At 34.2% G+C, this 12,431-nt stretch overlaps 1 protein-coding gene across 1 annotated transcript in view; it reads left to right on the forward strand.

Moving 5' to 3' along the window:
- Positions 1 to 12,431, forward strand: part of LOC146531307 (uncharacterized) — a 61,306-nt gene that overhangs the window by 27,068 nt on the left and 21,807 nt on the right. Inside the window, exons 3-4 of the mRNA XM_085198472.1 lie at positions 5,049 to 5,266; positions 12,012 to 12,150. Of these exons, the coding sequence (XP_085054598.1) occupies positions 5,049 to 5,266; positions 12,012 to 12,150 (357 nt within the window). The remainder of the gene's footprint in view (positions 1 to 5,048; positions 5,267 to 12,011; positions 12,151 to 12,431) is intronic.

A 12,431-nucleotide genomic window follows, 5' to 3' on the forward strand; every position in this document is an offset into this window, starting at 1 on the left:
AGGCACAGTGGGACGACGTAAGCACGAAAGTTGTGGATTCGATTTCAGTTCGAAGAAAGATTAATTTTATTTCCGCACTCCACTAAGATAGAGCTTGACGTCGTTGAAAAATTAGATAATTGTTTTTTAGTTTCACGCTATCAAAGGGTAGGCAGAGATAACTTGTGAATCTAGTGTTAAAACACTTCGTTCCCCACTTTCTGTGTGTTGAGTGGCGCAACTCAACGCCGTACTTTCCTTCGTTACCTACCAGACCAAGGAAATAAAAATATTAAAGAATCGAAGCCACAAACATCGCATTTACAGACAGACACGCGCTTATAAAAAAAACTTGTAACAGATTCAAGAAAAAACTTACAACCCAAATAAAGTTACCAAAACACCACACAACATTCATTACTCACTCATTTACTAGACAACAGAATTTACATAATACAAAGAGTAACATTTATTAAATTGTATTCCTGAAAACACTCTCAAGATCAAAGCGGCAGTTATTAGGCTGGGGCTCGAAGCGTGTTTTCTAAACGAACAATACATCTTTGAAGTTCGACTGGAACATGGTGAACCAAATTTATGTTCACAAAAATAAAAAAAAAGAGGCCAGTGATGGCGCAGGGGCACAAAGTGTGCTGCTAAATCGACTAGTTTTGGGTTCGATCCCCTCGAACTCGAGGAAAGGAAATTCCTTCGCTCTAGTGTTTTAAGACGCGGTCGGTGGAGTGAAGAACGGAGTGTCTTAACACGAGGTTCCCTCTGCCTACCCTGCTGTATGCGAACGTGAAGCTGATAAAAGAAATAAAAAAAAATTGACAACGCTAGGATGTGACATTAATGTTCCAGGCTCGAGGAATGCAAGAGTCATGCTATCAAAGTTTTTACGAGCCAGTCCATAGTGGAAACGGCCTACATTGAGTGATTTATGTCGCTTCGCCGAAATATAAAGCCGGCTGTGGACATATGTATGAATGGTAATGATTTGTTTGTATTACGCAAGGTGTAGGTTCTGTATATTTTGTGAGATCCTTTGTTTTGTAGGTTTACTTTTATTTTATTACCTCCAGACTACACATGCGATGGCTGTGGATTCGATTCCTTCCCCAGAAATTTTATATTTAATATTTTCATTTTCTCGCTCTAGTAACGAGCGCTTTACGCGGCGTTCAACTCCGTTGCTTAACATGGATATGGATGTCTTAACACCAGACGTACATACAGCGTAAAGCTAAAGAAGTTATATTAGCCGAAGCCGAAGGAGTTAGATTATCGAGTTGGATAGAATAGAATAAAATAGAAAAAACTTTATTGCACACAAAAATACATATAAAAGAGAAAGAAACAATATATTTTTATAAAATGTATGCAAAGGCGGCCTTATTGCTTCAAGCAATCTAATCGAGTTGGAATGACAATACTGTTAGCATTTTATAAAATGTCTATTTAAATTACAAAAAAAAAGTTCCTATTATTATTTACTATATTTTTATTCATTTACTATTAACGTTTTTCGAAATTGTTCTTACTACATATACTAGTAAATACATATTTATGTATATATTATATGCTACACTCACTTAAAAATAATATAATAAATACATAACATTTATACATAAAATATGAGTCGAAACTTGAGCTATAATTAAAGAGTGAACACAAAACTTGGCAACTATATAGATCTACGATTGTTTTGTCGGTGAAATCAAGAACGATGAATGGTTCAATATTGAACTTGGCTCCCATTTCCCTTACCACGCAATACCTCCAAAAATCAGCGGAAAGTAGAGAGTGGAGTGTCTTAACACTAGTCTCCCTCTGCCTGCCTAATCTGCTATATGCGAGATGATGCGTAAAGCTAAAAAAATCCTGTTCCATTATATTTTAATTATTCGTGGAACACTCCCCCTTAAGTAGATGCATGTTAACCGCAAGAACAGATGCTTTTTGTTTGGTACAAGTGTTTCCGAATTTGGATGGTTATTTTTGTTTAGAGTACGAGTACATACTTCAAATAAAAATGTTAAAGGAGATAATGGATGCTTGCGTTAGTTTATAGTTCATATGCCAGATTTAAATGTTTTTCTATTAATTAAGCTTGCTTTTAACTGTAATTTTAAATACAAATACTTTGAGAACTTATGATGCTAATATATGTATGTAAGTAGATATTGAGGGTGGGTTAACTCAGCTGTTTCCCTTATGACTTTATTCTAGAGTTCGTATCAACGGCGTCTAGTACCTACTACGTAGTTCAGTATGTTCATACCTTATACATATGTGTTGAGGTTTGGTGGGAGCTTTTTAACAAAATCTTAATAATAACTACCCAGGTTCCCTCTGCCTACCAAGATATGTGGGGGATATAGTATGAAGACACTCTACCTCAATTTCCACCTACCGGGTCTAGTGGGTCATCTGAGCGTAGAGTGGCGTAATTCAACGCCGCACTTTCGTCTTTGGGGCGAGAAAATGAAAATAATGAATTCGGTTGAATTCGACCGATATTGGGATTCGACTATAATATTTAAAGTCAGCCACTAATAGCTGCGTCACATCGGCCTCAAAAAAATAAAAAATAAAAGTTTAATCTTTTAAATTGGACTCAACACCAAAAGCAATGTCGATCATTCGCCACGTGCGGCCTATTACGCCTCTCGTCGAGTATGAAATACGAGTAACCTATAAATAGATGACACCCCTTAATGACCCGTTGTCTAAATGACTTACCGAGAGGAGACTTAACAGTTGGTTCTTATAAATATTTTAAAATAAATCAGATGCCTGCAGTAGGCTGAGGGAACCTAGTGGTGAATTCTCTCCGTTCCTCCGCCGAATTATGAAGCCATTGCGTGTTGAGTGGGGAAACTCAACACCGCGCTTTGAATCGACACCAGAGCGAAGAAATGGAAATATATTTTTTTATAAATATTTCAATTTCTCGAGTGGAGATCGAATCCACAACCAGTCGTGTTTACAGTCACTTTGAGCCCCTGCGCTACGATTCCTGATAAATATTTTTAGTCTAATATTTTATTATAGCCCGCATATGTGTTCGTGGATATGATACTCGAGACGTATGAGACTTTTGATGTTAGTGAAATGATTTATTTATTTTTAGTTGAATTGTCTTTGTTTTTTTTTTCGGTTCTCGTTAAGAAGTTACTGTTATAGCTGTATGCTTAAAATATTTGAAAAGGAAGGATATTGAAAAGTGATAGAAATTTAAATAGGAAGAGTTACATTTTTATTTCTGCATTATTTTTTTAAAAATATATTTTTTTAACGTATCTTTTAATTTTAGGTTTTTTTTTTTAATAATTGACATTAACATTTTTTCAGAAAATTCTATTTTAAACTACAATATTGCAAAAACTTCTAAAAATGACGCTAAGCTTTACATCATTGTTCACCATATTATACTTAAAAGGTTCAAGTTAACAACCTATAGCTTACTGTTTTTGTTTTCTACCAACTTTACCACTTAACCCAGTGTAAAATATTGCTTTGGCAACACAGTAATTTTGAATTTCAAACATATTTTATTCCCCGAGTTCATATTACCAAGTAATCATGCCGGCAGAGAATCGTCGATCGTAAATTTAAAATGATCAATCGTTTGGTCTCCACTCTCATAGGGCTCATGAATCATAGGAAGAATAAAAAATGGCTATCTTTTTCGACAAACTTTACTTTATACTACTTTTTATGAAAAATATCTGGTAATATTGTATTAGCAAGCGCTAAAAGTCTTGCATTTGTTGTTTCTTATTTCCTTTCCTTAATTCTCTTATATATGAATAGCTAATGGATCGTTCGTATTTTATAAAAATAATTAAACAATGAAAATAGAGATGCGAACTGTTTTTAGTGTTTACGGATTCAAATAAGGACCTAAAACACTGTTGTCGCTCATTTGGCGCAATAAGGACGTAGGCAGAGGGAACCTAGTGTTAAGACACTTCGTCCCCATCAAGAGACTTCCGTTTCCCATTTTCCGTTGAATTCTGGAAGGCCACGCTTTGCCTCAGCGAGGAAATGAAAATATTAAATATTTCGTTTCCTTGAGCAGAAATCGAACCTACAACCTGTGCCATTTACAGTTACACGCTTTTGCACCCTCTGTTTTCATCTGGGGGTTAAAAATACATATCTAACGAATCAAGTATGACCTAGTACGCAAGCACATATAGTAGCATCTAGTATTATAGAAGCAGAATGACCTATTATATAACACTACTATTTACTTATCAAACGACTGTAAGCGCAATGGTTGTGGGTTCAATTCCCAAGGACAACGTAAATATTTATTATTTTCATTTCTGCCCTCTAGTAATGAGGCAAAGCGTTGAGTTACGCGACTCGAAACTTCTATCTAACTTGCTTTCTTTCCAAATATTTTCAACATACTGTAAATCTGTAAAATACTAAAATACATATAAATCATAAATATAAATGATAATTTCAGTGATCTGTTTCATGCAGATGTGATTACCCCAGACTTGGGTTTATTTGCATAATTTATATTGGGTTTCCGCAATCCTGTCTCACAGGTGGGCAATGGGCAATGGGCATATTTGCCTAACAGCTACGGCCGGACGTTGTAATGAGACATTACGAGCCTATAGACAGTAGTGCGTTCTGAGCTGATAACGTTTAGATCCAATATTGATTATAGTCTGTCATATATTGCGGATTCCGTTGGATTGAATTAATTTATAGTACTAGTATCAAATTTTCATGCTTGTTGATGTTTGCTCTATGTTTGAAGTGAATTGAAAATATTAATAGCAATTAAGCTTGTAATTATTGTTGCTATTATTACTTGAGGCCAGTCGTGGTAGAAGTGTCGATGCAAAGCGCGGCGTTGGGTTCCGCAATATCTCTAGAATTCAGCGAAAAGTGGAGAGTGTAGTGTTTTAACACTAAACTCCCTCAGCCTACCTGATGCATGTGGGATATAATGTGAAGCTAAAAAAAGCTAATATTGTAATTTTATTGTACGATATTTTCTATATTATCTATTTTTTTATTTTACTTTATTTTATCCACAGAATTACTTCTCGGCACACTAAGAACGCACCAAAAAGCCGCCTGTGACGAAGAAATGGTAACACTTATATGTCCAAGAGGAACAACTATTAGTATACAAGTGGCACAATATGGAGCTTCAGCATCTCAAACCTCCTGTTCTTCAGAGCTGACAGAGTACCAGCCTGTTGCTGTGGAAGTTGTTGGTGATACTTCTTGCACTTGGCCTAGTGCATTGCAGGTTCGTTTTTATTACCATTTTACTCTTTCTCTAATTTCAGCTAATATAGTAGAGGTTGGTACTCTTCGTGATGAATTTATTAAATTTATTTATTGTTATTTAATAAAAGCGTTCTCTGAATTACTCAAATATTTGCAAAAATTACAACGGACGTCTCGAAGTCTATTTGAAACGGTCATGGTTGAAATATACATTTAGTATATTTCGTTATATACTAATATATTTTGTTTTATTTTTTATCAGCCTCACGCTATATAACAGGATAGGCAGAGAAAACAGACTGTAGACACTCTCCCCCAATTGCCCCCTTTAGGCATTACTACCAGAGGAAGGAAATTAAAAAATAAATAATCCATTCTCTTGGGTAATAAATAATCGAACCCACCTACCTGCCTTTACGTTTAGTCATATGCCTTAGCCACAGCTCCATGACGGCCCCTATCATTATATTGTTTCGATAATAATTATAATGATGTTAAATTAATTAGTTCATGCACATTTAACATAATATATATATTACGGTATTATAGTGTTTACACTATGCTAATATCGTTTACATAGTCTAAAGTCATGTTCAGCTAGTTTACGTTATTAATAAAGACAGAGACAAGAAGACGAGACAAAGAGACCAGTTGTCGCGCAGAGGCACTGAATGCGACTGGTTGTAGGTGCGATCCTCTTTCGAGAATATAAAATATTTATTTAAAATTATATTTTACATTTCTTCATTCTGGTGTCGGGGCAAAGCGCGGCGTTGAGTTCTGCCACTCAACACGCAATACCTCCAGAATTCGGCAGGAAGTGGAGAACGGAGTGTTTTAATCCTAGGTTTCCTCTGCCTATCCTGCTTTGCGGGATACAATGTGAAGCTAAAAAAAATTAAGATAACATTTATTTCTTGAGGCAGTTAGACGAAGTTTGACTATATTTAAATCTATTGTGGACTGCTTGGGGTTAAGTTCCGCCATTCGATAAAGTAATATCTCGCAAATTAGAGGGAGAATGAGGAACGAAGTGTTTTAACACTGGATATTCTCTTTCTACCATGCCACATGCGGAAAATATCGAAAAGCTAATATGTAACAGCTACTATGTTTGCTTAAAGAGGGGAGTTCGCTCATAACTGTTAATAGTTTTCTCGGAGCGTACTATATAAAAATTTTTGCATTCACAACGACCCCTTTACTCGGCTTATTCTAGTTTTGACTGCCTTTATGTTGGTTTTGAAAAGATATTTTTTTTAATAAAATATTTTATTATTTGAATACCATAAAGCAGAATTTTAATCCTTGAAAATGTAGAAAATTGTGCGACACATATATTAGTTTTTTTTGCTTCCCTCTATATCCCGTATATAGAAGGGTAGGTTGAGAAAACTTGGGAAGCTAGTGTGATCCCTGTTCATCCAAATATTTTAATAGATTTTATAAGAAATAATAAATTATCGAATCGGACAAATTTTTACACGCTTTCCAAAAAAAATATTTTTCTTTCCTAAGTGAATGACACTTAAAAGATTTTAGAAAAACTATGTAAGCTAGTCGTATTTATATAAGTTAATATAATAATTAAATATGTATTAAATATTTCATTAGTTATTTCACGAAAACAAACATTTATATATGTATGTATTTAATCGTTAGTTAATCTCTTTGATTTTCATAAAGCGAGATCTGATTTAATGATAGCGGATTAATGTGGTTTTATATTCATAAATATACTTGTTGTTGAATTTAAACCTTTTGTTATATGAAGTATTTATTATAATAAATATTAAAGTTTAATTAATATGATATGTACTAAATTAGAATTATTGTTTAGAATCAATTCAATTTAAAATCTTTTTTTTTAGACACCACTATGCAGAGTAAGCAGAGGTTATACAAGTATGTGAACCTAGTGTAAAGACACTTTGTTTCCATTAAAACACTTCCGTTCCCCATTTTCCGTCAAATTCAGGTGCCATTAGGAGTTAAGTTGCGGAATTCAACAAAAATATTAATTTCGTCGAGTGGGAATCGAACTTACTACCTGCCTCGTTTACTGGCGGCGCTACGACTGCTTTTTTTTTTTGGCTGTAATAATTAGTAGAACTTCGTACTACTTTTGATTTCTATTTAAAAATATAAAATTAAAGAGATATGTTAAATATTTAATAGCTGTTTCTACATATCATTAATCTGTATGAGCAAAAAAATATTATTTTAAAATTTTTCATACAACATAGTAAATGTTGTTTTATATACTTTAATTTAATAAAAATAATAAAATAATTAAATATTTCCTAAAAAAATTACTGTTATATAAAATATTAATGTGAAACAATATGCTCCCTTAAAATGTGCCCTAATCTCGACTTCGTTGGCAGTATTCATAGTAACAAAGAAACCGCAAGTAATTTTCGGGTGGCCAGTCAGCAAGTCACAGAATAGGTCTTTCACGACATTTTTTAACGTAGATTGAACGGTCGCTGGCATGTCTTTTCCTTTTTAGATCCGTTTATGACGTTCGTTTACGTTAAGGTTTGCCAAATAAAATGAGTCAGCATTTTTATAACTGAGAATGTGATTTTATTTTTAACTTTTAGTTACGAGAACGGAGAACGGAGAGTCAAACGCTACGGTCTCTACATATCTCTTTCGCCTCGTCCACTGTCATCAATCCCTTCCTACATGCCCTTCGGGGGGGTCCTCATGCTTTGTACGTGACTTTCCTCCAGTATCTTTGATACTGTGCTTTCGAAGGTCAACCGAGGTCTCCCCTACTTCTCTTACCGCTCTTACCGCTCACTTTTCCATTCATGGATTTTTTTTATTAATATTTTCCATATATACATACATCCATGTATGTATGTAGTTAACATAAGTTACCAGATCGAAGAAATGAAAATATAAATTTAAATAAATATTTTATTTCCTAGACTAGGTATCGAACCGACAACCAGTCGCACTACCAGGCAGGCACTTGTGCCCCTGCGCCACGACTGGCCTCTATATATAAATCATTATAACATTATTGAATATAATATGGGCAGCATTATTATTCATGAATATATTTTACTTATTCAATAGTTAAATGGATTTTCGTGAATGATTTACGTAAATTTCAATAATTTATACAAATATGTAAACATAATTATAGTAATCGCAGTATTTTACTGACAGTAACACACAGGTTCTTTATAGCCAAGTTGGCAACTAGATGTTACGCTATTCAACTTACAGTGCCTCCAGAACTCGGCAGAGAGTGGGAAATGGAAATATGTTAATGGGAACAGAGTGACTTAATACTAGATTCCCAGGTGCCATGTTCCTACCCTGCTATGTGCGGGGTACAGCGTAAATCAATAAAATATCTGATCTGATGAAAAGAAATTTTGAGCAGAAGAAAAACAAAACTCTCTGTCTTAAAGACCACTCAGAGGAAATATCGCCCTTCAAGTTGTTAAGTGCTCAATCCTCTTAAGTCAATCCCCTTTCGGACATCAAATGTATCATATTTTATATATATCTCGAAACATTTAATAAGAATCTACGATATTTCAAAAGAATTTACATTTAAGAATTGCTGATAAAATTAGATTTCAAGAAAAGATTTACGCCCCCATTAATCTATTGGCGACACATTACCCATACAAAGGTATACGTTCAACGAATGAGGTGGTTTTGCATTTACGTAAGTAGATTGTGGTAATACTAATACGAGGGTAGATATATATAAGAATTTAGGTAAAGTTGTTCAATAGTTTCTCTTGATAGATAATAAAAAATAAATTAATGTCGTATCCCATATACGAACAGAAAGAACCTAGTTTTAGGGAAACTTCTTTCCCCACTTTTTGAGATATTATGTGTTGAGTATCAGAACTCAAGACTGCCTTGTTTCTTGTTACATTCATTTCAGATGGCATATTTAATAGAGTTTCAATCTACACTAGAGACTCAAACGAGACTTCGTTCGCGTCAGCTTATTTTATACTATAACTAAAGGATAATATAGATATTTTTATATATAAAGTATCCTATGTAATTTCTAATACCTCTGAGAATATGAGTACAAAGTTTCATGATAATCGGTTGAGTAGTTTCGGCGTGAAGGCGTTACAGACAAACTTACATTCACATTTTTAATATTAGTAATTACTCGTTTTAAAATTTCCCATATAAAATGGATCAAGCCTACTTTTTAACAATAGAAAAGAATTTAACTTTTGGGTTTATGACTTTTAAGACAATGGGAAATATCCATTAAGTTCAAATTGTCGTAATCGGAGCACGAATGAGTTTGACATTTTGTAAACGTTACAGAGAAGCAATTCGCAAACTTTTTTTTTAATATAAAAGTTCAAAAGCGCTATTGAAAATGTATATGAAATTGAAAAATTATGTACTTAAGTATTTTATATATTTTATTTTTCATTATATGTATTACAATTGAAACAAAAAGAGATCCTTGGCTTAAGTATTGGTTAAGTAGAGAATTAATTGTCTAAAGAGCTTTGTGTAATGACTCTATTGAAAATATTTTTTATAGGGGATTATCCTATCGCGCTTACATTTAGATCTTAAAAAATATCTAGGCCATTCGTGGCGCAGGGTCACAAGTGTGTGACTGTAAACGCAACTGGTTGTAGGTTCGATCCTCTTTCGAGGAACTGATATGTTTATTTAAATTTATATTTTAATGTTTTCGCTCTGGTGTGGAAGCAAAGCGCGGCGTTGAGTACCGCATAATGCCTCTAAAATTCCGTGGGAAAATAGGGAACGGAGTGTCTTAACACTTTCCTCAACCTATCCTGCTGTGAGCAGGATACAGCGTGAAGCTGATTTATTATTTTTTAAAATATCTTATAACTATATCCTCATTAAGCAATGAAACTAAATATCCAAAGAAAATTTAGTCGTTTTTCGTTATAATATATTTACGCTCATTAGCAGCAAAGACTGAGGATTTAATAAGCGAAGAAGCTTCTTGTAGTCTACCGGCGTAAATGGTAGCTGCGCCAAGTTGGTTACCTTAATAAGATTTACGCGGATGATATAATGGTAATAGTATGCTATATACACTTATATATTTATTAGGTAACTAGTAGACCCGAACGCGGCTACGCCCGCTTGAACTATACGAATATTTATTAAATATATTTATGAAGTTATTTTCAGTTTTCAATAAAGAGATGCGTTAAGCAAGCTCATTTTGGGTGACGTTTTCTAACAATAAAAATTGGCAAATCGTTGCTTAGCAACGGTCGTATAGCGACAGTTGTTATTAACATGGCGGTATAAATTGCATGTCAAATTAATAAGTATTTTAATATATTGGTATATATCGAAAATATTACAAATATGAGAAAAAAAACGTATCCTATGTTCATTCCGATACCCTCAAGTATCTCTATATGAGTATTTTATCACAATTAAATTAGCGGTTTGGCCCTGATTGCGTAAAAGACAGACAGACAGAGTTACTTTTGAATTTATAATATAGGTATGGATAGTTGGTTTTTTAGCTATTTTAGTTCTGAAATAGTACTCCATATAAAAATAATACATTATTATTATTATATTGGAAAAGAAACCTAGTTATAAAGAATTCTGCAATATAATATATTTGAACCATCGATTAAATTAAAGCCAAATATCTTTAAAATATAAGTAACTAACTGTTATTTAAAAAATTCTATATTCACGTTTTATATAGCGCCAGAACAAAAGTGTTGAGATACTCACTTTCCTACTTTTCCAATTAAATCGCACGACACGACGACCTCCACCTCATAAATTGCTATTACACCTGGATTCCGCAAGCATATCTGCATATTCAGGTGTAAAAGCTGGATATTTAATTTTTTAAGTCACCATAGAACATCATCATAGTATACAAAAAAGTTGTATAGTACTATCATCATCATCATCATCATCATCAACAGCCATCTTTTGTCCACTGTTGGACATAGGCCTTTCCCAATTCTCGCCACCACACTCGATCCTCAGCTCTTCGGACGGATAGTACCTGAAAGAAAAAAGATTTTATGAACTGGGCTATTCTCATAAGGAGATTTACGTTCATTTGAACAGTAACTAACTTTCCCTTATCCATTATTCCAATATGAAGCGGATATAACTATCGACTTATTCGATGAAAGGTTAAATTGGTTTTCGTCTAAAATATTTAATCAAACATGAAAATATTTACTTTATACTGAAAGTGTAATATTATATGAGTATATAACGTAGTGGCGCAGTGGTCGTTTGACTATTATTGCGATGATTTTGGTTTCGATATTCATTTCGAGGACCAACAGTATTAGGAAAAGATACATTAAAATGTTTTTTTGGTTTCACGCTCTATCCCGCTCATAGCAGGGCAGGCGGAACGTGGGAACTTAGTTTTAAGTCACTCCGTTACCATTAAGTTCTGTTCTCTACTTTCCACCGGATTCCTATTCTTGCCTCGTTACCAGAGCGAGGAAATGAAAATATTAAACATTTAATTTCCCCAAATGGAATAATAAACCACAATCGTCACGTTTAAATTTATTAAGTTCCCTTTAAAATATTTACTATCCTATACCTACCCACTTCCCGCCGAATTCTGGAGGCATTGCGTGTAAAGTGACGTAACTCAACGCCGCACTTTGGCTCGACACCAGAGCAAAAACTTGTGCCCCTGCGCCACTACTAGCCTCTTCTATTATATTAAATTACGCAAAAGTAGAATCGGCATACTAACTAATGTGTTTTAGTATTCCTTGTTGCAGACTGTGGTAGAGGCTTGCCAGAAGAAACGTCAGTGTAAATTCCACACGAGTCCGAAAGCTTTTGGCGTGGATCCATGTCCAGGATCTAGGAGATTCGTGGAAGTAGCCTACAAGTGCCGCCCATGTAAGTCAATCTTTTTATACTTCACGTTGTATCCCACAAACGCCAAGATAGGAAGGCGGAGGGAACCTAGCAATAAGACGTTCTGTTCCCCTCTTTTTACTGAATTATGGTCTTGTTACCAGGGCGAGGAGATATATTCAGTCCCCCGAGTGGTAATAGAATCCACAACCGTCGCGCCTCAAATAGAAGATAGTAATTACAGTTTGAGTTTGTAGACTGAGATTATTACCATTACAATTATATTACTTACAAAGTATACTGTAAAACTAATTTTTACGTGC

This window comes from Heliconius melpomene, chromosome 15 (assembly GCF_056956725.1).
Source record: "Heliconius melpomene rosina isolate 202511_hmr_F chromosome 15, ASM5695672v1, whole genome shotgun sequence".
Lineage (NCBI taxonomy): Eukaryota > Metazoa > Arthropoda > Insecta > Lepidoptera > Nymphalidae > Heliconius > Heliconius melpomene.